At 67.0% G+C, this 24,685-nt stretch overlaps 2 protein-coding genes across 3 annotated transcripts in view; one reads left to right on the top strand and one right to left on the bottom strand.

The window, feature by feature from the left end:
- Nucleotides 1-24,685, top strand: part of ttc29 (tetratricopeptide repeat domain 29) — a 573,216-nt gene that overhangs the window by 135,755 nt on the left and 412,776 nt on the right. The window lies entirely within an intron of this gene.
- The window catches only part of LOC148152063 (uncharacterized), a 68,621-nt gene that overhangs the window by 22,768 nt on the left and 21,168 nt on the right, over nt 1-24,685 (bottom strand). The window contains exon 5 of the mRNA XM_087998167.1: nt 23,007-23,167. Coding sequence (XP_087854293.1) covers nt 23,007-23,167 — 161 coding nt within the window. The remainder of the gene's footprint in view (nt 1-23,006; nt 23,168-24,685) is intronic.

Genomic DNA, 24,685 nt, shown 5'->3' on the forward strand with positions numbered 1-24,685 from the left:
CGGACTCGCTTCTCCTTGCGCTGCTGCGGGACTCACTTCACCTCGCGCTGCTCCGGGTCTTAGTTCACCTTGCGCTCCTCCGGGACTCACTTCACCTCGCGCTCTTCCCGGACTCGCTTCCCCTTGCGCTGCTCCGGGTCTCGCTTCACGTAGCGCTGCTCCGGGACTCGCTTCACGTAGCGCTGCTCCGGGACTCGCTTCACCACGCGCTGCTCCGGGACTGGCTTCCCCTTACGCTCTTCCCGGACACGCTTCCCCTTGCGCTGCTCTGGGACTCGCTTCTCCTCGTGCTGCTCCGGTACTGACTTCCCCTCACACTGCTCCGGGACTCGCTTCACCTCGTGCTGCTCCGGGACTCACTTCACCTCGCGCTGCTCCGAGACTGTCTTCACCTCGCGCTGCTCCGTGACTCGCTTCTCCTCACGCTGCTCCAGGACTCGCTTCTCCGCACGCTGCTCCAGGACTTGCTTCCCTTTGCGCTGCTCCAGGAATGGCTTCTCTTCGTGCTGCTCCGGGACTTGCTTCTCCTCGCGCTGCTCCGGGACTCGCTTCTCCTCGCGCTGCTCTGGGACTCGCTTCTCCTCACGCTGCTCCGGGACTTGCTTCTCCTCGCGCTGCTCTGCGACTCGCTTCTCCTCGTGCTGCTCCGAGACTGGCTTCTCCTCGCGCTGCTCCGGGACTCAATTCACCTCGCGCTGCTCCGGGACATGCTTCTCCTCACGCTGCTCCGGGACTCGCTTCACCTCGCGCTGCTCCAGGACTCGCTTCCTTTCGCGCTGCTCCCGGACTGGCTTCCACTCGCGCTGCTCCGGCACTCGCTTCACCTCGCGCTGCTCCGGGACCAGCTTTCCCTCACACTGCTCCGGGACTCGCTTTCGTTTGCGCTGCTCCGGGACTCGCTTCCCTTCGCGGTGTTCCCGGACTGGCTTCACCTCGTGCTGCTCCGGGACTCGCTTCCTTTCACGCTGCTCCGGGACTGGCTTCCCCTCGCGCTCTTCCTGGACTCGCTTCCCCTTGCGCTGCTCCGGGACTCGCTTCACCTCGCGCTGCTCCGGGACTTGCTTCTCCTAGCGCTGCTCCGGGACTCGCTTCTCCTCGCGCTGCTCCGTGACTCGCTTCCCGTCGGGCTGCTCCGGGACTCGCTTCACGTAGCTCTGCTCCGGGACTCGCTTCACCACGCGCTGCTCCGGTACTGGCTTCCCCTCACGCTCTTCCCGGACACGCTTCCCCTTGCGCTGCTCTGGGACTCGCTTCTCCTCGTGCTGCTCCGGGACTGACTTCCCCTCACACTGCTCCGGGACTCGCTTCACCTCGCGCTGCTCCGGGACTCACTTCACCTCGCGCTGCTCCAAGACTGGCTTCACCTCGCGCTGCTCCGGGACTCGCTTCTCCTCATGCTGCTCCAGGACTCGCTTCTCCTCACGCTGCTCCGGGACTTGCTTCCCTTTGCGCTGCTCCAGGAATGGCTTCTCTTCGTGCTGCTCCAGGACTCAATTCACCTCGCGCTGCTCTGGGACTTGCTTCTCCTCGCGCTGCTCCGGGACTCGCTTCCCCTCGGGCAGATCCGGGACTGGCTTCCCCTCGAGCAGATCCGGGACTGGCTTCCCCTCGCGCTCTTCCCGGACTCGCTTCCCCTTGCGCTGCTCTGGGACTCGCTTCTCCTCGTGCTGCTCCGGGACTCGCTTCTCCTCATGCAGCTCCGGGACTCGCTTCTCCTCACGCTGCTCCGGGACTTGCTTCTCCTCGCGCTGCTCCGAGACTCGCTTCACCTCGCGCTGCTCCGGGACTCGCTTCTCCTCGCGCTGCTCCGGGACTCGCTTCTCCTCGCGCTGCTCCGGGACTCGCTTCTCCTCGCGCTGCTCTGGGACTCGCTTCTCCTCACGCTGCTCCGGGACTCGCTTCACCTCGCGCTGCTCCGGGACTCGCTTCTCCTCACGCTGCTCCGGGACTCGCTTCCCCTCGGGCAGATCCGGGACTGGCTTCCCCTCGGGCAGATCCGGGACTGGCTTCCCCTCGCGCTTTTCCAGGACTAGCTTCACCTCGCGCTGCACCAGGACTGACCTCCCCTCGCGCTGCTCCGGGACTCGCTTCCCCTCGCGCTCTTCCCGGACTCGCTTCCCCTTGCGCTGCTCCGGGACTCGCTTCCCCTTGCGCTGCTCCGGGACTCGCTTCACCTCGCGCTGCTCCGGGATTGGCTTCCCCTCACGCTCTTCCCGGACTCGCTTCCCCTTGCGCTGCTCTGGGACTCGCTTCTCCTCGCGCTGCTCCGGGACTCGCTTCTCCTCTTGCAGCTCCGGGACTTGCTTCTCCTCGCGCTGCTCCGGGACTCGCTTCTGCTCGCGCTGCTCCGGGACTCGCTTCTCCTCGCGCTGCTCCGGGACTCGCTTCTCCTCACGCTGCTCCGGGACTCGCTTCTCCACGCGCTGCTCCGGGACTCGCTTCTCCTCGCGCTGCTCCGGAACTAGCTTCTCCTCACGCTGCTCCGGGACTCGCTTCTCCTCGCGCTGCTCTGGGACTCGCTTCTCCTCGCGCTGCTCCGGGACTTGCTTCACCTCGCGCTGCTCCAGGACTCCCTTCTCCTCACGCTGCTCCGGGACTCGCTTCTCCTCGCGCTGCTCCGGGACTCGCTTCACCTCGCGCTGCTCCGGGACTTGCTTCCCTTCGCGCTGCTCCGGGCCTGGCTTCACCTCGCGCTGCTCCGGGACCTGCTTTCCCTCACACTGCTCCGGGACTCGCTTCCGTTTGCGCTGCTCTGGGACTTGCTTCCCTTCGCGCTGCTCCAGGACTCACTTCACGTCGCGCTGCTCCGAGACTGGCTTCACCTCGCGCTGCTCCGGGACTCGCTTCTCCTCACGCTGCAGCGGGACTCGCTTCTACTCACGCTGCTCCGGGACTTGCTTCCCTTTGCGCTGCTCCAGGAATGGCTTCTCTTCGTGCTGCTCCAGGACTCGCTTCCCCTTGGTCTGCTCCGGGACTCGATTCTCCTTGCGCTGCTCTGGGACTCACTTCACCTCGCGCTGCTCTGGGACTTGCTTCTCCTCGCGCTGCTCCGGCACTCGCTTCCCCTCGGGCAGATCCGGGACTGGCTTCCCCTCGGGCAGATCCGGGACTGGCTTCCCCTCGCGCTTTTCCGGGACTGGCTTCAGCTCGCTCTGCACCGGGACTGACCTCCCCTCGCGCTGCTCCGGGACTCGCTTCTCCTCGCGCTGCTCCGGGACTCGCTTCCGTTTGCGTTGCTCCCGGACTCGCTTCTCCTTGCGCTGCTGCGGGACTCACTTCACCTCGCGCTGCTCCGGGTCTCAGTTCACCTTGCGCTCCTCCGGGACTCGCTTCACCTCGCGCTCTTCCCGGACTCGCTTCCCCTTGCGCTGCTCCGGGACTCGCTTCACGTAGCGCTGCTCCGGGACTCGCTTCACCACGCGCTGCTCCGGGACTGGCTTCCCCTTACGCTCTTCCCGGACACGCTTCCCCTTGCGCTGCTCTGGGACTCGCTTCTCCTTGTGCTGCTCCGGGACTGACTTCCCCTCACACTGCTCCGGGACTCGCTTCACCTCGTGCTGCTCCGGGACTCACTTCACCTCGCGCTGCTCCGAGACTGTCTTCACCTCGCGCTGCTCCGGGACTCGCTTCTCCTCACGCTGCTCCAGGACTCGCTTCTCCTCACGCTGCTCCAGGACTTGCTTCCCTTTGCGCTGCTCCAGGAATGGCTTCTCTTCGTGCTGCTCCAGGACTCGCTTCCCCTCGGGCTGCTCCGGGACTCGATTCTCCTTGCGCTGCTCCGGGACTCGATTCTCCTTGCGCTGCTCCGGGACTCAGTTCACCTCGCGCTGCTCTGGGACTTGCTTCTCCTCGCGCTGCTCCGGGACTCGCTTCCCCTCGGGCAGATCCGGGACTGGCTTCCCCTCGGGCAGATCCGGGACTGGCTTCCCCTCGCGCTTTTCCGGGACTAGCTTCAGCTCGCTCTGCACCAGGACTGACCTCCCCTCGCGCTGCTCCGGGACTCGCTTCCACTCGCGCTCTTTCCGGACTCGCTTCCCCTTGCGCTGCTCCGGGACTCGCTTCCCCTTGCGCTGCTCCGGGACTCGCTTCCCCTTGCGCTGCTCCGGGACTCGCTTCACCTCGCGCTGCTCCGGGACTGGCTTCCCCTCACGCTCTTCCCGGACTCGCATCCCCTTGCGCTGCTCTGGGACTCGCTTCTCCTCGTGCTGCTCCGGGACTTGTTTCTCCTCGCGCTGCTCCGGGACTCGCTTCACCTCGCGCTGCTCCGGGACTCGCTTCTCCTCACGCTGCTGCGGGACTCGCTTCTCCTCACGCTGCTCCGGGACTTCCTTCACCTCGTGCTGCTCCGGGACTCGCTTCACCTCGTGCTGCTCCGGGACTCGCTTCTCCTCGCGCTGCTCCGGGACTCGCTTCTCCTCACGCTGCTCCGGGACTCGCTTCTCCTCGCGCTGCTCCGGGACTCGCTTCTCCTCGCGCTGCTCCAGGACTCGCTTCTCCTCACGCTGCTCCGGGACTCGCTTCTCCTCGCGCTGCTCCAGGACTCGCTTCTCCTCACACTGCTCCGGGACTCGCTTCTCCTCGCGCTGCTCCGGGACTCGCTTCTCCTCACGCTGCTCCGGGACTCGCTTCACCTCGCGCTGCTCCGGGACTCGCTTCACCTCGCGCTGCTCCGGGACTCGCGTCTCATCACGCTGCTCCGGGACTTGCTTCTCCTCGCGCTGCTCTGGGACTCGCTTCACCTCGCGCTGCTCTGTGACTCGCTTCACCTCGCGCTGCTCCGGGACTCGCTTCCCTTCGCGCTGCTCCGGGACTCGCTTCTCCTCGCGCTGCTCCGGGACTCGCTTCTCCTCGCGCTGCTCCGGGACTCGCTTCACCTCGCACTGCTCCGGGACTCGCTTCACCTCGCACTTCTCCGGGACCTGCTTTCCCTCGTACTGCTCCGGGACTCGCTTCACCTCGCACTTCTCCGGGACTCGCTTCACCTCGCACTTCTCCGGGACTCGCTTCTCCTCGCGCTTCTCCGGGACCCGCTTCCTCTCACGCTGCTTCGGGACACGTTCCCGTTCGCGCTGCTCCGGGACTCGCTTCTCCTCGCGCTGCTCCGGGACTCGCTTCTCCTCGCGCTGCTCCGGGACTCGCTTCCCCTCGCGCTGTTCCGGGACTCGCTTCACCTCGCGCTGCTCCGGGACTCGCTTCCCTTCGCGCTGCTCCGGGACTCGCTTCTCCTCGCGCTGCTCCGGGACCTGCTTTCCCTCGCACTGCTCCGGGACTCGCTTCCGTTTGCGCTGCTCCGGGACTCGCTTCCCTTCGCGCTGCTCCGGAACTCACTTCACCTCGCGCTGCTCCGAGACTGGCTTCTCCTCACGCTGCTCCGGGACTTGCTTCCCTTTGCGCTGCTCCAGGAATGGCTTCTCTTCGTGCTGCTCCAGGACTCGCTTCCCCTCGGGCTGCTCTGGGACTCGCTTCCCCTCGCGCTGCTCCGGGACTCGATTCTCCTCGGGCTGCTCCGGCACTCGCTTCCCCTCGGGCAGATCCGGGACTGGCTTCCCCTCGCGCTTTTCCGGGACTGGCTTCAGCTCGCTCTGCACCGGGACTGACCTCCCCTCGCGCTGCTGCGGGACTCACTTCACCTCGCGCTGCTCCGGGTCTGAGTTCACCTTGCGCTCCTCCGTGACTCACTTCACCTCGCGCTCTTCCCGGACTCGCTTCCCCTTGCGCTGCTCCGGGACTCGCTTCACGTAGCTCTGCTCCGGGACTCGCTTCACCACGCGCTGCTCCGGGACTGGCTTCCCCTCACGCTCTTCCCGGACACGCTTCCCCTTGCGCTGCTCTGGGACTCGCTTCTCCTCGTGCTGCTCCGGGACTGACTTCCCCTCACCCTGCTCCGGGACTCGCTTCACCTCGCGCTGCTCCGGGACTCACTTCACCTCGCGCTGCTCCGAGACTGTCTTCACCTCGCGCTGCTCCGGGACTCGCTTCTCCTCGCGCTGCTCCGGGACTCGCTTCTCCTCATGCAGCTCCGGGACTTGCTTCTCCTCGCGCTGCTCCGGGACTCGCTTCTCCTCACGCTGCTCCGGGACTCGCTTCACCTCGCGCTGCTCCGGGACTTGCTTCCCTTCGCGCTGCTCCGGGCCTGGCTTCACCTCGTGCTGCTCCGGGACTCGCTTCTCCTCGCACTGCTCCGGGACCTGCTTTCCCTCGCATTGCTCCGGGACTCGCTTCCGTTTGCGCTGCTCCGGGACTTGCTTCCCTTCGCGCTGCTCCGGGACTCACTTCACGTCGCGCTGCTCCGAGACTGGCTTCACCTCGCGCTGCTCCGGGACTCGCTTCTACTCACGCTGCTCCGGGACTTGCTTCCCTTTGCGCTGCTCCAGGAATGGCTCCGGGACTCGATTCTCCTTGCGCTGCTCCGGGACTCACTTCACCTCGCGCTGCTCTGGGACTTGCTTCTCCTCGCGCTGCTCCGGGACACGCTTCTCCTCGCGCTGCTCCGGGACACGCTTCTCCTCGCGCTGCTCCGGGACACGCTTCTCCTCGCGCTGCTCCGGGACACGCTTCTCCTCGCGCTGCTCCGGGACTCGCTTCCGTTCGCGTTGCTCCCGGACTCGCTTCTCCTTGCGCTGCTGCGGGACTCACTTCACCTCGCGCTGCTCCGGGTCTTAGTTCACCTTGCGCTCCTCCGGGACTCACTTCACCTCGCGCTCTTCCCGGACTCGCTTCCCCTTGCGCTGCTCCGGGACTCGCTTCACGTAGCGCTGCTCCGGGACTCGCTTCACCACGCGCTGCTCCGGGACTGGCTTCCCCTTACGCTCTTCCCGGACACGCTTCCCCTTGCGCTGCTCTGGGACTCGCTTCTCCTCGTGCTGCTCCGGTACTGACTTCCCCTCACACTGCTCCGGGACTCGCTTCACCTCGTGCTGCTCTGGCACTCACTACACCTCGCGCTGCTCCGAGACTGTCTTCACCTCGCGCTGCTCCGGGACTCGCTTCTCCTCACGCTGCTCCAGGACTCGCTTCTCCGCACGCTGCTCCAGGACTTGCTTCCCTTTGCGCTGCTCCAGGAATGGCTTCTCTTCGTGCTGCTCCGGGACTTGCTTCTCCTCGCGCTGCTCCGGGACTCGCTTCACCTCGCGCTGCTCCGTGACTCGCTTCTCCTCGCGCTGCTCCGGGTCTGGCTTCTCCTCGCGCTGCTCCGTGACTCGCTTCCCCTCGGGCTGCTCCGGGACTCGCTTCTCCTGGCGCTGCTCCGGGACTGGCTTCACCTTGCACTGCTCCGGGATTCGCTTCACCTCGCACTGCTCCGGGACTGGCTTCACCTCACGCTGCTCTGAGACTCACTTCCCTTCGTGCTGCTCCGGGACACGCTTCTCCTCGCGCTGCTCCGGGACTGGCTTCCCCTCGCGCTTCTCCGGGAGACGCTTCTCCTCACGCTGCTCCGAGACTGGCTTCACCTCGCGCTGCTCCGGGACACGCTTCTCCTCACGCTGCTCCGGGACTGGCTTCCCCTCGCGCTTCTCCGGGAGACGCTTCTCCTCACGCTGCTCCGAGACTGGCTTCACCTCGCGCTGCTCCGGGACACGCTTCTCCTCACGCTGCTCCGGGACTCGCTTCACCTCGCGCTGCTCCGGGACTTGCTTCCTTTCGCGCTGCTCCCGGACTGGCTTCCCCTCGCGCTGCTCCGGCACTCGCTTCACCTCGCGCTGCTCCGGGACCAGCTTTCCCTCACACTGCTCCGGGACTCGCTTTCGTTTGCGCTGCTCCGGGACTCGCTTCCCTTCGCGGTGTTCCCGGACAGGCTTCTCCTCGGCTGCTCCGGGACTGGCTTCTCCTCACGCTGCTCCGGGACTGGCTTCACCTCGCGCTGCTCCGGGACTCGCTTCCTTTCACGCTGCTCCGGGACTGGCTTCCCCTCGCGCTCTTCCTGGACTCGCTTCCCCTTGCGCTGCTCCGGGACTCGCTTCACCTCGCGCTGCTCCGGGACTGACTTGCCCTCACGCTTCTCCGGGACTGACTTCCCCTCATGCTGCTCCGGGACTCGCTTCACCTCGCGCTGCTGCGGGACTCGCTTCTCCTCGCGCTGCTCCGGGACTCACTTCTCCTCGCGCTGCTCCGGGACTGGCTTCCCCTCGCGCTGCTCCGGGACTCGCTTCACCTCACGCTTCTCCGGGACTGACTTCCCCTCATGCTGCTCCGGGACACGCTTCACCTCGCGCTGCTCCGGGACTGGCTTCTCCTCGCGCTGCTCCGGGACTGGCTTCCCCTCGCGCTTCTCCGGGAGACGCTTCTCCTCACGCTGCTCCGAGACTGGCTTCACCTCGCGCTGCTCCGGGACTCAATTCACCTCGCGCTGCTCCGGGACACGCTTCACCTCGTGCTGCTCCGGGACTTGCTTCACCTCGTGCTGCTCCGGGACTTGCTTCCTTTCGCGCTGCTCCCGGACTGGCTTCCCCTCGCGCTGCTCCGGCACTCGCTTCACCTCGCGCTGCTCCGGGACCAGCTTTCCCTCACACTGTTCCGGGACTCGCTTTCGTTTGCGCTGCTCCGGGACTCGCTTCCCTTCGTGGTGTTCCCGGACTGGCTTCTCCTCGCGCTGCTCCGGGACTGGCTTCTCCTCACGCTGCTCCGGGACTGGCTTCACCTCGCGCTGCTCCGGGACTTGCTTCCTTTCGCGCTGCTCCCGGACTGGCTTCCCCTCGCGCTGCTCCGGCACTCGCTTCACCTCGCGCTGCTCCGGGACCAGCTTTCCCTCACACTGTTCCGGGACTCGCTTTCGTTTGCGCTGCTCCGGGACTCGCTTCCCTTCGTGGTGTTCCCGGACTGGCTTCTCCTCGCGCTGCTCCGGGACTGGCTTCTCCTCACGCTGCTCCGGGACTGGCTTCACCTCGCGCTGCTCCGGGACTCGCTTCCTTTCACGCTGCTCCGGGACTGGCTTCCCCTCGCGCTCTTCCTGGACTCGCTTCCCCTTGCGCTGCTCCGGGACTCGCTTCACCTCGCGCTGCTCCGGGACTGACTTGCCCTCACGCTTCTCCGGGACTGACTTCCCCTCATGCTGCTCCGGGACTCGCTTCTCCTCGCGCTGCTCCGGGACTCGCTTCTCCTCGCGCTGCTCCGGGACTCGCTTCAACTCGCGCTGCTCCGGGACTCGCTACTCCTCGCGCTGCTCCGGGACTCACTTCTCCTCGCGCTGCTCCGGGACTCGCTTCACCTCGCGCTTCTCCGGGACTGACTTCCCCTCATGCTGCTCCGGGACACGCTTCACCTCGCGCTGCTCCGGGACTCACTTCTCCTCGCGCTGCTCCGGGACTCACTTCTCCTCGCGCTACTCCGGAACTCGCTTCTCCTCGCGCTGCTCCGGAACGCGCTTCTCCTCGCGCTGCTCCGGGACTCGCTTCTCCTCGCGCTGCTCCGGGACTCGCTTCTCCTCGCGCTGCTCCGGGACTCGCTTCTCCTCGCGCTGCTCCGCGACTCGCTTCTCCTCGCGCTGCTCCGGGACTCGCTTCCCTTCGCGCTGCTCCGAGACTCGCTTCACCTCGCGCTGCTCCGGGACTCGCTTCACCTCGCGCTGCTCCGGGACTTGATTCCTTTCGCGCTGCTCCCGGACTGGCTTCCCCTCGCGCTGCTCCGGCACTCGCTTCACCTCGCGCTGCTCCGGGACCAGCTTTCCCTCACACTGCTCCGGGACTCGCTTTCGTTTGCGCTGCTCCGGGACTCGCTTCCCTTCGCGGTGTTCCCGGACTGGCTTCTCCTCGCGCTGCTCTGGGACTGGCTTCTCCTCACGCTGATCCGGGACTGGCTTCACCTCGCGCTGCTCAGGGACTCGCTTCCTTTCACGCTGCTCCGGGACTGGCTTCCCCTCGCGCTCTTCCTGGACTCGCTTCCCCTTGCGCTGCTCCGGGACTCACTTCACCTCGCGCTGCTCCGGGACTGACTTGCCCTCACGCTTCTTCGGGACTGACTTCCCCTCATGCTGCTCCGGGACTCGCTTCTCCTCGCGCTGCTCCGGGACTCACTTCTCGCGCTGCTCCGGGACTGGCTTCCCCTCGCGCTGCTCCGGGACTGACTTCCACTCATGCTGCTCCGGGACACGCTTCACCTCGCGCTGCTCCGGGACACGCTTCACCTCGCGCTGCTCCGGGACTCGCTTCTCCTCGCGCTGCTCCGGGACTGGCTTCCCCTCGCGCTTCTCCGGGAGACGCTTCTCCGCACGCTGCTCCGAGACTGGCTTCACCTCGCGCTGCTCCGGGACTCGCTTCTCCTCGCGCTTCTCCGGGACTCACTTCTCCTCGCGCTTCTCCGGGACTCACTTCTCCTCGCGCTGCTCCGGGACTGGCTTCCCCTCGCGCTGCTCCGGGACTGACTTCCACTCATGCTGCTCCGGGACACGCTTCACCTCGCGCTGCTCCGGGACACGATTCACCTCGCGCTGCTCCGGGACTCGCTTCTCCTCGCGCTGCTCCGGGACTGGCTTCCCCTCGCGCTTCTCCGGGAGACGCTTCTCCGCACGCTGCTCCGAGACTGGCTTCACCTCGCGCTGCTCCGGGACTCGCTTCTCCTCGCGCTGCTCCGGGACTGGCTTCCCCTCGCGCTGCTCCGGGACTCGCTTTCGTTTGCGCTGCTCCGGGACTCGCTTCCCTTCGCGGTGTTCCCGGACTGGCTTCTCCTCGCGCTGCTCCGGGACTGGCTTCTCCTCACGCTGATCCGGGACTCGCTTCCTTTCACGCTGCTCCGGGACTGGCTTCCCTTCGCGCTCTTCCTGGACGCGCTTCCCCTTGCGCTGCTCCGGGACTCGCTTCACCTCGCGCTGCTCCGGGACTGACTTGCCCTCACGCTGCTCCGGGACTCACTTCCCCTCATGCTGCTCCGGGACTCGCTTCTCCTCGCGCTGCTCCGGGACTCACTTCTCCTCGCGCTGCTCCGGGACTCGCTTCACCTCGCGCTTCTCCGGTACTGACTTCCCCTCATGCTGCTCCGGGACACGCTTCACCTCGCGCTGCTCCGGGACTCGCTTCTCCTCGCGCTGCTCCGGGACTCACTTCTCCTCGCGCTGCTCCGGGACTCGCTTCTCCTCGCGCTGCTCCGGGACTCGCTTCTCCTCGCGCTGCTCCGGGACTCGCTTCTCCTCGCGCTGCTCCGGGACTCGCTTCTCCTCGCGTTGCTCCGGGACTCGCTTCTCCTCGCGCTGCTCCGGGACTGGCTTCCCCTCGCGCTTCTCCGGGACTGACTTCCACTCATGCTGCTCCGGGACACGCTTCACCTCGCGCTGCTCCGGGACACGCTTCTCCTCGCGCTGCTCCGGGACTGGCTTCCCCTCGCGCTTCTCCGGGAGACGCTTCTCCGCACGCTGCTCCGAGACTGGCTTCACCTCGCGCTGCTCCGGGATTCAATTCACCTCGCGCTGCTCCGGGTCACGCTTCTCCTCGCGCTGCTCCGGGTCTCGCTTCACCTCGCGCTGCTCCGGGACTTGCTTCCTTTCGCGCTGCTCCCGGACTGGCTTCCCCTCGCGCTGCTCCGGCACTCGCTTCACCTCGCGCTGCTCCGGGATCAGCTTTCCCTCACACTGCGCCGGGACTCGCTTTCGTTTGCGCTGCTCCGGGACTCGCTTCCCTTCGCGGTGTTCCCGGACTGGCTTCTCCTCGCGCTGCTCCGGGACTGGCTTCTCCTCACGCTGATCCGGGACTGGCTTCAGCTCGCGCTGCTCCGGGACTCGTTTCCTTTCACGCTGCTCCGGGACTTGCTTCACCTCGTGCTGCTCCGGGACTTGCTTCCTTTCGCGCTGCTCCCGGACTGGCTTCCCCTCGCGCTGCTCCGGCACTCGCTTCACCTCGCGCTGCTCCGGGACCAGCTTTCCCTCACACTGTTCCGGGACTCGCTTTCGTTTGCGCTGCTCCGGGACTCGCTTCCGTTCGTGGTGTTCCCGGACTGGCTTCTCCTCGCGCTGCTCCGGGACTGGCTTCTCCTCACGCTGCTCCGGGACTGGCTTCACCTCGCGCTGCTCCGGGACTTGCTTCCTTTCGCGCTGCTCCCGGACTGGCTTCCCCTCGCGCTGCTCCGGCACTCGCTTCACCTCGTGCTGCTCCGGGACCAGCTTTCCCTCACACTGTTCCGGGACTCGCTTTCGTTTGCGCTGCTCCGGGACTCGCTTCCCTTCGTGGTGTTCCCGGACTGGCTTCTCCTCGCGCTGCTCCGGGACTGGCTTCTCCTCACGCTGCTCCGGGACTGGCTTCACCTCGCGCTGCTCCGGGACTCGCTTCCTTTCACGCTGCTCCGGGACTGGCTTCCCCTCGCGCTCTTCCTGGACTCGCTTCCCCTTGCGCTGCTCCGGGACTCGCTTCACCTCGCGCTGCTCCGGGACTGACTTGCCCTCACGCTTCTCCGGGACTGACTTCCCCTCATGCTGCTCCGGGACTCGCTTCTCCTCGCGCTGCTCCGGGACTCGCTTCTCCTCGCGCTGCTCCGGGACTCGCTTCAACTCGCGCTGCTCCGGGACTCGCTACTCCTCGCGCTGCTCCGGGACTCGCTTCTCCTCGCGCTGCTCCGGGACTCGCTTCACCTCGCGCTTCTCCGGGACTGACTTCCCCTCATGCTGCTCCGGGACACGCTTCACCTCGCGCTGCTCCGGGACTCACTTCTCCTCGCGCTGCTCCGGGACTCACTTCTCCTCGCGCTACTCCGGAACTCGCTTCTCCTCGCGCTGCTCCGGAACGCGCTTCTCCTCGCGCTGCTCCGGGACTCGCTTCTCCTCGCGCTGCTCCGGGACTCGCTTCTCCTCGCGCTGCTCCGGGACTCGCTTCTCCTCGCGCTGCTCCGCGACTCGCTTCTCCTCGCGCTGCTCCGGGACTCGCTTCCCTTCGCGCTGCTCCGAGACTCGCTTCACCTCGCGCTGCTCCGGGACTCGCTTCACCTCGCGCTGCTCCGGGACTTGATTCCTTTCGCGCTGCTCCCGGACTGGCTTCCCCTCGCGCTGCTCCGGCACTCGCTTCACCTCGCGCTGCTCCGGGACCAGCTTTCCCTCACACTGCTCCGGGACTCGCTTTCGTTTGCGCTGCTCCGGGACTCGCTTCCCTTCGCGGTGTTCCCGGACTGGCTTCTCCTCGCGCTGCTCTGGGACTGGCTTCTCCTCACGCTGATCCGGGACTGGCTTCACCTCGCGCTGCTCCGGGACTCGCTTCCTTTCACGCTGCTCCGGGACTGGCTTCCCCTCGCGCTCTTCCTGGACTCGCTTCCCCTTGCGCTGCTCCGGGACTCACTTCACCTCGCGCTGCTCCGGGACTGACTTGCCCTCACGCTTCTTCGGGACTGACTTCCCCTCATGCTGCTCCGGGACTCGCTTCTCCTCGCGCTGCTCCGGGACTCACTTCTCGCGCTGCTCCGGGACTGGCTTCCCCTCGCGCTGCTCCGGGACTGACTTCCACTCATGCTGCTCCGGGACACGCTTCACCTCGCGCTGCTCCGGGACACGCTTCACCTCGCGCTGCTCCGGGACTCGCTTCTCCTCGCGCTGCTCCGGGACTGGCTTCCCCTCGCGCTTCTCCGGGAGACGCTTCTCCGCACGCTGCTCCGAGACTGGCTTCACCTCGCGCTGCTCCGGGACTCGCTTCTCCTCGCGCTTCTCCGGGACTCACTTCTCCTCGCGCTTCTCCGGGACTCACTTCTCCTCGCGCTGCTCCGGGACTGGCTTCCCCTCGCGCTGCTCCGGGACTGACTTCCACTCATGCTGCTCCGGGACACGCTTCACCTCGCGCTGCTCCGGGACACGATTCACCTCGCGCTGCTCCGGGACTCGCTTCTCCTCGCGCTGCTCCGGGACTGGCTTCCCCTCGCGCTTCTCCGGGAGACGCTTCTCCGCACGCTGCTCCGAGACTGGCTTCACCTCGCGCTGCTCCGGGACTCGCTTCTCCTCGCGCTGCTCCGGGACTGGCTTCCCCTCGCGCTGCTCCGGGACTCGCTTTCGTTTGCGCTGCTCCGGGACTCGCTTCCCTTCGCGGTGTTCCCGGACTGGCTTCTCCTCGCGCTGCTCCGGGACTGGCTTCTCCTCACGCTGATCCGGGACTCGCTTCCTTTCACGCTGCTCCGGGACTGGCTTCCCTTCGCGCTCTTCCTGGACGCGCTTCACCTCGCGCTGCTCCGGGACTGACTTGCCCTCACGCTGCTCCGGGACTCACTTCCCCTCATGCTGCTCCGGGACTCGCTTCTCCTCGCGCTGCTCCGGGACTCACTTCTCCTCGCGCTGCTCCGGGACTCGCTTCACCTCGCGCTTCTCCGGTACTGACTTCCCCTCATGCTGCTCCGGGACACGCTTCACCTCGCGCTGCTCCGGGACTCGCTTCTCCTCGCGCTGCTCCGGGACTCACTTCTCCTCGCGCTGCTCCGGGACTCGCTTCTCCTCGCGCTGCTCCGGGACTCGCTTCTCCTCGCGCTGCTCCGGGACTCGCTTCTCCTCGCGCTGCTCCGGGACTCGCTTCTCCTCGCGTTGCTCCGGGACTCGCTTCTCCTCGCGCTGCTCCGGGACTGGCTTCCCCTCGCGCTTCTCCGGGACTGACTTCCACTCATGCTGCTCCGGGACACGCTTCACCTCGCGCTGCTCCGGGACACGCTTCTCCTCGCGCTGCTCCGGGACTGGCTTCCCCTCGCGCTTCTCCGGGAGACGCTTCTCCGCACGCTGCTCCGAGACTGGCTTCACCTCGCGCTGCTCCGGGATTCAATTCACCTCGCGCTGCTCCGGGTCACGCTTCTCCTCGCGCTGCTCCGGGTCTCGCTTCACCTCGCGCTGCTCCGGGACTTGCTTCCTTTCGCGCTGCTCCCGGACTGGCTTCCCCTCGCGCTGCTCCGGCACTCGCTTCACCTCGCGCTGCTCCGGGATCAGCTTTCCCTCACACTGCGCCGGGACTCGCTTTCGTTTGCGCTGCTCCGGGACTCGCTTCCCTTCGCGGTGTTCCCGGACTGGCTTCACCTCGCGCTGCTCCGGGACTCGCTTCCTTTCACGCTGCTCCGGGACTGGCTTCCCCTCGCGCTCTTCCTGGACTCGCTTCCCCTTGCGCTGCTCCGGGACTCACTTCACCTCGCGCTGCTCCGGGACTGACTTGCCCTCACGCTTCTTCGGGACTGACTTCCCCTCATGCTGCTCCGGGACTCGCTTCTCCTCGCGCTGCTCCGGGACTCACTTCTCGCGCTGCTCCGGGACTGGCTTCCCCTCGCGCTGCTCCGGGACTGACTTCCACTCATGCTGCTCCGGGACACGCTTCACCTCGCGCTGCTCCGGGACACGCTTCACCTCGCGCTGCTCCGGGACTCGCTTCTCCTCGCGCTGCTCCGGGACTGGCTTCCCCTCGCGCTTCTCCGGGAGACGCTTCTCCGCACGCTGCTCCGAGACTGGCTTCACCTCGCGCTGCTCCGGGACTCGCTTCTCCTCGCGCTTCTCCGGGACTCACTTCTCCTCGCGCTTCTCCGGGACTCACTTCTCCTCGCGCTGCTCCGGGACTGGCTTCCCCTCGCGCTGCTCCGGGACTGACTTCCACTCATGCTGCTCCGGGACACGCTTCACCTCGCGCTGCTCCGGGACACGATTCACCTCGCGCTGCTCCGGGACTCGCTTCTCCTCGCGCTGCTCCGGGACTGGCTTCCCCTCGCGCTTCTCCGGGAGACGCTTCTCCGCACGCTGCTCCGAGACTGGCTTCACCTCGCGCTGCTCCGGGACTCGCTTCTCCTCGCGCTGCTCCGGGACTGGCTTCCCCTCGCGCTGCTCCGGGACTCGCTTTCGTTTGCGCTGCTCCGGGACTCGCTTCCCTTCGCGGTGTTCCCGGACTGGCTTCTCCTCGCGCTGCTCCGGGACTGGCTTCTCCTCACGCTGATCCGGGACTCGCTTCCTTTCACGCTGCTCCGGGACTGGCTTCCCTTCGCGCTCTTCCTGGACGCGCTTCCCCTTGCGCTGCTCCGGGACTCGCTTCACCTCGCGCTGCTCCGGGACTGACTTGCCCTCACGCTGCTCCGGGACTCACTTCCCCTCATGCTGCTCCGGGACTCGCTTCTCCTCGCGCTGCTCCGGGACTCACTTCTCCTCGCGCTGCTCCGGGACTCGCTTCACCTCGCGCTTCTCCGGTACTGACTTCCCCTCATGCTGCTCCGGGACACGCTTCACCTCGCGCTGCTCCGGGACTCGCTTCTCCTCGCGCTGCTCCGGGACTCACTTCTCCTCGCGCTGCTCCGGGACTCGCTTCTCCTCGCGCTGCTCCGGGACTCGCTTCTCCTCGCGCTGCTCCGGGACTCGCTTCTCCTCGCGCTGCTCCGGGACTCGCTTCTCCTCGCGTTGCTCCGGGACTCGCTTCTCCTCGCGCTGCTCCGGGACTGGCTTCCCCTCGCGCTTCTCCGGGACTGACTTCCACTCATGCTGCTCCGGGACACGCTTCACCTCGCGCTGCTCCGGGACACGCTTCTCCTCGCGCTGCTCCGGGTCTCGCTTCACCTCGCGCTGCTCCGGGACTTGCTTCCTTTCGCGCTGCTCCCGGACTGGCTTCCCCTCGCGCTGCTCCGGCACTCGCTTCACCTCGCGCTGCTCCGGGATCAGCTTTCCCTCACACTGCGCCGGGACTCGCTTTCGTTTGCGCTGCTCCGGGACTCGCTTCCCTTCGCGGTGTTCCCGGACTGGCTTCTCCTCGCGCTGCTCCGGGACTGGCTTCTCCTCACGCTGATCCGGGACTGGCTTCAGCTCGCGCTGCTCCGGGACTCGTTTCCTTTCACGCTGCTCCGGGACTTGCTTCACCTCGTGCTGCTCCGGGACTTGCTTCCTTTCGCGCTGCTCCCGGACTGGCTTCCCCTCGCGCTGCTCCGGCACTCGCTTCACCTCGCGCTGCTCCGGGACCAGCTTTCCCTCACACTGTTCCGGGACTCGCTTTCGTTTGCGCTGCTCCGGGACTCGCTTCCGTTCGTGGTGTTCCCGGACTGGCTTCTCCTCGCGCTGCTCCGGGACTGGCTTCTCCTCACGCTGCTCCGGGACTGGCTTCACCTCGCGCTGCTCCGGGACTTGCTTCCTTTCGCGCTGCTCCCGGACTGGCTTCCCCTCGCGCTGCTCCGGCACTCGCTTCACCTCGTGCTGCTCCGGGACCAGCTTTCCCTCACACTGTTCCGGGACTCGCTTTCGTTTGCGCTGCTCCGGGACTCGCTTCCCTTCGTGGTGTTCCCGGACTGGCTTCTCCTCGCGCTGCTCCGGGACTGGCTTCTCCTCACGCTGCTCCGGGACTGGCTTCACCTCGCGCTGCTCCGGGACTCGCTTCCTTTCACGCTGCTCCGGGACTGGCTTCCCCTCGCGCTCTTCCTGGACTCGCTTCCCCTTGCGCTGCTCCGGGACTCGCTTCACCTCGCGCTGCTCCGGGACTGACTTGCCCTCACGCTTCTCCGGGACTGACTTCCCCTCATGCTGCTCCGGGACTCGCTTCTCCTCGCGCTGCTCCGGGACTCGCTTCTCCTCGCGCTGCTCCGGGACTCGCTTCAACTCGCGCTGCTCCGGGACTCGCTACTCCTCGCGCTGCTCCGGGACTCGCTTCTCCTCGCGCTGCTCCGGGACTCGCTTCACCTCGCGCTTCTCCGGGACTGACTTCCCCTCATGCTGCTCCGGGACACGCTTCACCTCGCGCTGCTCCGGGACTCACTTCTCCTCGCGCTGCTCCGGGACTCACTTCTCCTCGCGCTACTCCGGAACTCGCTTCTCCTCGCGCTGCTCCGGAACGCGCTTCTCCTCGCGCTGCTCCGGGACTCGCTTCTCCTCGCGCTGCTCCGGGACTCGCTTCTCCTCGCGCTGCTCCGGGACTCGCTTCTCCTCGCGCTGCTCCGCGACTCGCTTCTCCTCGCGCTGCTCCGGGACTCGCTTCCCTTCGCGCTGCTCCGAGACTCGCTTCACCTCGCGCTGCTCCGGGACTCGCTTCACCTCGCGCTGCTCCGGGACTTGATTCCTTTCGCGCTGCTCCCGGACTGGCTTCCCCTCGCGCTGCTCCGGCACTCGCTTCACCTCGCGCTGCTCCGGGACCAGCTTTCCCTCACACTGCTCCGGGACTCGCTTTCGTTTGCGCTGCTCCGGGACTCGCTTCCCTTCGCGGTGTTCCCGGACTGGCTTCTCCTCGCGCTGCTCTGGGACTGGCTTCTCCTCACGCTGATCCGGGACTGGCTTCACCTCGCGCTGCTCCGGGACTCGCTTCCTTTCACGCTGCTCCGGGACTGGCTTCCCCTCGCGCTCTTCCTGGACTCGCTTCCCCTTGCGCTGCTCCGGGACTCACTTCACCTCGCGCTGCTCCGGGACTGACTTGCCCTCACGCTTCTTCGGGACTGACTTCCCCTCATGCTGCTCCGGGACTCGCTTCTCCTCGCGCTGCTCCGGGACTCACTTCTCGCGCTGCTCCGGGACTGGCTTCCCCTCGCGCTGCTCCGGGACTGACTTCCACTCATGCTGCTCCGGGACACGCTTCACCTCGCGCTGCTCCGGGACACGCTTCACCTCGCGCTGCTCCGGGACTCGCTTCTCCTCGCGCTGCTCCGGGACTGGCTTCCCCTCGCGCTTCTCCGGGAGACGCTTCTCCGCACGCTGCTCCGAGACTGGCTTCACCTCGCGCTGCTCCGGGACTCGCTTCTCCTCGCGCTTCTCCGGGACTCACTTCTCCTCGCGCTTCTCCGGGACTCACTTCTCCTCGCGCTGCTCCGGGACTGGCTTCCCCTCGCGCTGCTCCGGGACTGACTTCCACTCATGCTGCTCCGGGACACGCTTCACCTCGCGCTGCTCCGGGACACGATTCACCTCGCGCTGCTCCGGGACTCGCTTCTCCTCGCGCTGCTCCGGGACTGGCTTCCCCTCGCGCTTCTCCGGGAGACGCTTCTCCGCACGCTGCTCCGAGACTGGCTTCACCTCGCGCTGCTCCGGGACTCGCTTCTCCTCGCGCTGCTCCGGGACTGGCTTCCCCTCGCGCTGCTCCGGGACTCGCTTTCGTTTGCGCTGCTCCGGGACTCGCTTCCCTTCGCGGTGTTCCCGGACTGGCTTCTCCTCGCGCTGCTCCGGGACTGGCTTCTCCTCACGCTGATCCGGGACTCGCTTCCTTTCACGCTGCTCCGGGACTGGCTTCCCTTCGCGCTCTTCCTGGACGCGCTTCACCTCGCGCTGCTCCGGGACTGACTTGCCCTCACGCTGCTCCGGGACTCACTTCCCCTCATGCTGCTCCGGGACTCGCTTCTCCTCGCGCTGCTCCGGGACTCACTTCTCCTCGCGCTGCTCCGGGACTCGCTTCACCTCGCGCTTCTCCGGTACTGACTTCCCCTCATGCTGCTCCGGGACACGCTTCACCTCGCGCTGCTCCGGGACTCGCTTCTCCTCGCGCTGCTCCGGGACTCACTTCTCCTCGCGCTGCTCCGGGACTCGCTTCTCCTCGCGCTGCTCCGGGACTCGCTTCTCCTCGCGCTGCTCCGGGACTCGCTTCTCCTCGCGCTGCTCCGGGACTCGCTTCTCCTCGCGTTGCTCCGGGACTCGCTTCTCCTCGCGCTGCTCCGGGACTGGCTTCCCCTCGCGCTTCTCCGGGACTGACTTCCACTCATGCTGCTCCGGGACACGCTTCACCTCGCGCTGCTCCGGGACACGCTTCTCCTCGCGCTGCTCCGGGACTGGCTTCCCCTCGCGCTTCTCCGGGAGACGCTTCTCCGCACGCTGCTCCGAGACTGGCTTCACCTCGCGCTGCTCCGGGATTCAATTCACCTCGCGCTGCTCCGGGTCACGCTTCTCCTCGCGCTGCTCCGGGTCTCGCTTCACCTCGCGCTGCTCCGGGACTTGCTTCCTTTCGCGCTGCTCCCGGACTGGCTTCCCCTCGCGCTGCTCCGGCACTCGCTTCACCTCGCGCTGCTCCGGGATCAGCTTTCCCTCACACTGCGCCGGGACTCGCTTTCGTTTGCGCTGCTCCGGGACTCGCTTCCCTTCGCGGTGTTCCCGGACTGGCTTCTCCTCGCGCTGCTCCGGGACTGGCTTCTCCTCACGCTGATCCGGGACTGGCTTCAGCTCGCGCTGCTCCGGGACTCGTTTCCTTTCACGCTGCTCCGGGACTGGCTTCCCTTCGCGCTCTTCCTGGACTCGCTTCCCCTTGCGCTGCTCCGGGACTCGCTTCACCTCGCGCTGCTCCGGGACTGACTTGCCCTCACGCTTCTCCGGGACTGACTTCCCCTCATGCTGCTCCGGGACTCGCTTCACCTCGCGATGCTCCGGGACTCGCTTCTCCTCGCGCTGCTCCGGGACTCACTTCTCGCCCTGCTCCGGGACTCGCTTCACCTCGCGCTTCTCCGGTACTGACTTCCCCTCATGCTGCTCCGGGACACGCTTCACCTCGCGCTGCTCCGGGACTGGCTTCCCCTCGCGCTCTTCCTGGACTCGCTTCCCCTTGCGCTGCTCCGGGACTCGCTTCACCTCGCGCTGCTCCGGGACTGACTTGCCCTCACGCTTCTCCGGGACTGACCTCCCCTCATGCTGCTCCGGGACTCGCTTCACCTCGCGCTGCTCCGGGACTCGCTTCTCCTCGCGCTGCTCCGGGACTCACTTCTCCTCGCGCTGCTCCGGGACTCGCTTCTCCTCGCGCTGCTCCGGGACTCGCTTCTCCTCGCGCTGCTCCGGGACTCACTTCTCCTCGCGCTGCTCCGGGACTCGCTTCTCCTCGCGCTGCTCCGGGACTCGCTTCTCCTCGCGCTGCTCCGGGACTCGCTTCTCCTCGCGTTGCTCCGGGACTCGCTTCTCCTCGCGCTGCTCCGGGACTGGCTTCCCCTCGCGCTTCTCCGGGACTGACTTCCACTCATGCTGCTCCGGGACACGCTTCACCTCGCGCTGCTCCGGGACTGGCTTCCCCTCGCGCTTCTCCGGGAGACGCTTCTCCGCACGCTGCTCCGAGACTGGCTTCACCTCGCGCTGCTCCGGGATTCAATTCACCTCGCGCTGCTCCGGGTCACGCTTCTCCTCGCGCTGCTCCGGGTCTCGCTTCACCTCGCGCTGCTCCGGGACTTGCTTCCTTTCGCGCTGCTCCCGGACTGGCTTCCCCTCGCGCTGCTCCGGCACTCGCTTCACCTCGCGCTGCTCCGGGACCAGCTTTCCCTCACACTGCGCCGGGACTCGCTTTCGTTTGCGCTGCTCCGGGACTCGCTTCCCTTCGCGGTGTTCCCGGACTGGCTTCTCCTCGCGCTGCTCCGGGACTGGCTTCTCCTCACGCTGATCCGGGACTGGCTTCAGCTCGCGCTGCTCCGGGACTCGTTTCCTTTCACGCTGCTCCGGGACTGGCTTCCCTTCGCGCTCTTCCTGGACTCGCTTCCCCTTGCGCTGCTCCGGGACTCGCTTCACCTCGCGCTGCTCCGGGACTGACTTGCCCTCACGCTTCTCCGGGACTGACTTCCCCTCATGCTGCTCCGGGACTCGCTTCACCTCGCGATGCTCCGGGACTCGCTTCTCCTCGCGCTGCTCCGGGACTCACTTCTCGCGCTGCTCCGGGACTCGCTTCACCTCGCGCTTCTCCGGTACTGACTTCCCCTCATGCTGCTCCGGGACACGCTTCACCTCGCGCTGCTCCGGGACTGGCTTCCCCTCGCGCTCTTCCTGGACTCGCTTCCCCTTGCGCTGCTCCGGGACTCGCTTCACCTCGCGCTGCTCCGGGACTGACTTGCCCTCACGCTTCTCCGGGACTGACTTCCCCTCATGCTGCTCCGGGACTCGCTTCACCTCGCGCTGCTCCGGGACTCGCTTCTCCTCGCGCTGCTCCGGGACTCACTTCTCTTCGCGCTGCTCCGTGACTCGCTTCCCGTCGGGCTGCTCCGGGACTCGCTTCACGTCGCGCTGCTCCGGGACTCGCTTCACCTCGCGCCTCTCCGGGACTCGCTTCCTCTCATGCTGCTCCGGGACTCGCTTCCTCTCATGCTGCTCCGGGACTCGCTTCTCCTCGCGCTGCTCCGGGACTGGCTTCACCTCGCGCTTCTCCGGGAGACGCTTCTCCTCACGCTGCTCCGAGACTGGCTTCACCTCGCGCTGCTCCGGGACTCAATTCACCTCGCGCTGCTCCGGGACACGCTTCTCCTCACGCTGCTCCGGGACTCGCTTCACCTCGCGCTGCTCCGGGACTTGCTTCCTTTCGCGCTGCTCCCGGACTGGCTTCCCCTCGCGCTTCTCCGGGACCAGCTTTCCCTCACACTGCGCCGGGACTCACTTTCATTTGCGCTGCTCCGGGACTCGCTTCCCTTCGCGCTGTTCCCGGACTGGCTTCTCCTCGCGCTGCTCCGGGACTGGCTTCTCCTCACGCTGCTCCGGGACTGGCTTCAGCTCGCGCTGCTCCGGGACTCGCTTCCTTTCACGCTGCTCCGGGACTGGCTTCCCTTCGCGCTCTTCCTGGACTCGCTTCCCCTTGCGCTGCTCCGGGACTCGCTTCACCTCGCGCTGCTCCGGGACTGACTTGCCCTCACGCTTCTCCGGGACTGACTTCCCCTCATGCTGCTCCGGGACTCGCTTCACCTCGCGCTGCTCCGGGACTCGCTTCTCCTCGCGCTGCTCCGGGACTCGCTTCTCCTCGCGCTGCTCCGGGACTCACTTCTCCTCGCGCTGCTCCGGGACTTGCTTCTCCTCGCGCTGCTCCGGGACTCGCTTCACCTCGCGCTGCTCCGGGACTTGCTTCCTTTCGCGCTGCTCCCGGACTGGCTTCCACTCGCGCTGCTCCGGCACTCGCTTCACCTCGCGCTGCTCCGGGACCAGCTTTCCCTCACACTGCTCCGGGACTCGCTTTCGTTTGCGCTGCTCCGGGACTCGCTTCCCTTCGCGGTGTTCCCGGACTGGCTTCTCCTCGCGCTGCTCCGGGACTGGCTTCTCCTCACGCTGCTCCGGGACTGGCTTCACCTCGTGCTGCTCCGGGACTCGCTTCCTTTCACGCTGCTCCGGGACTGGCTTCCCCTCGCGCTCTTCCTGGACTCGCTTCCCCTTGCGCTGCTCCGGGACTCGCTTCACCTCGCGCTGCTCCGGGACTGACTTGCCCTCACGCTTCTCCGGGACTGACTTCCCCTCATGCTGCTCCGGGACTCGCTTCACCTCGCGCTGCTCCGGGACTCGTTTCTCCTCGCGCTGCTCCGGGACTCGCTTCTCCTCGCGCTGCTCCGTGACTCGCTTCCCGTCGGGCTGCTCCGGGACTCGCTTCACGTCGCGCTGTTCCGGGACTCGCTTCACCTCGCGCTTCCCCGGGACACGCTTCCTCTCATGCTGCTCTGGGACTCGCTTCCTCTCATGCTGCTCCGGGACTCGCTTCTCCTCACGCTGCTCCGGGACTGGCTTCCCCTCGCGCTGCTCCGGGACTCGCTTCACCTCGCGCTGCTCCGGGACTTGATTCCTTTCGTGCTGCTCCCGGACTGGCTTCCCCTCGCGCTGCTCCGGCACTCGCTTCACCTCGCGCTGCTCCGGAACCAGCTTTCCCTCACACTGCTCCGGGACTCGCTTTCGTTTGCGCTGCTCCGGGACCGCTTCCCTTCGCGGTGTTCCCGGACTGGCTTCTCGCGCTGCTCCGGGACTGGCTTCTCCTCACGCTGCTCCGGGACTGGCTTCACCTCGCGCTGCTCCGGGACTCACTTCTCCTCGCGCTGCTCCGGAACTCGCTTCTCCTCGCGCTGCTCCGGAACTCGCTTCCCTTCGCGCTGCTCCGAGACTCGCTTCACCTCGCGCTGCTCCGGGACTCGCTTCACCTCGCGCTGCTCCGGGACTCGCTTCCTTTCGCGCTGCTCCCGGACTGGCTTCCCCTCGCGCTGCTCCGGCACTCGCTTCACCTCGCGCTGCTCCGGGACCAGCTTTCCCTCACACTGCTCCGGGACTCGCTTTCGTTTGCGCTGCTCCGGGACTCGCTTCCCTTCGCGGTGTTCCCGGACTGGCTTCTCCTCGCGCTGCTCCGGGACTGGCTTCTCCTCACGCTGATCCGGGACTGGCTTCACCTCGCGCTGCTCCGGGACTCGCTTCCTTTCACGCTGCTCCGGGACTGGCTTCCCCTCGCGCTCTTCCTGGACTCGCTTCCCCTTGCGCTGCTCCGGGACTCGCTTCACCTCGCGCTGCTCCGGGACTGACTTGCCCTCACGCTTCTACGGGACTGACTTCCCCTCATGCTGCTCCGGGACTCGCTTCACCTCGCGCTGCTCCGGGACTCGCTTCTCCTCGCGCTGCTCCGGGACTCGCTTCTCCTCGCGCTGCTCCGAGACTCACTTCTCCTCGCGCTGCTCCGGGACTGGCTTCCCCTCGCGCTTCTCCGGGAGACGCTTCTCCTCACGCTGCTCCGAGACTGGCTTCACCTCGCGCTGCTCCGGGACTCAATTCACCTCGCGCTGCTCCGGGACACGCTTCTCCTCACGCTGCTCCGGGACTCGCTTCACCTCGCGCTGCTCCGGGACTTGCTTCCTTTCGCGCTGCTCCCGGACTGGCTTCCCCTCGCGCTGCTCCGGCACTCGCTTCACCTCGCGCTTCTCCGGGACCAGCTTTCCCTCACACTGCGCCGGGACTCGCTTTCGTTTGCGCTGCTCCGGGACTCGCTTCCCTTCGCGGTGTTCCCGGACTGGCTTCTCTTCGCGCTGCTCCGGGACTGGCTTCTCCTCACGCTGCTCCGGGACTGGCTTCACCTCGCGCTGCTCCGGGACTCGCTTCCTTTCACGCTGCTCCGGGACTGGCTTCCCCTCG

This window comes from Chiloscyllium plagiosum, unplaced genomic scaffold, assembly GCF_037043375.1.
Source record: "Chiloscyllium plagiosum isolate Xiang-an unplaced genomic scaffold, Cpla_swu_hap1 HiC_scaffold_1, whole genome shotgun sequence".
NCBI classification, from domain to species: domain Eukaryota; kingdom Metazoa; phylum Chordata; class Chondrichthyes; order Orectolobiformes; family Hemiscylliidae; genus Chiloscyllium; species Chiloscyllium plagiosum.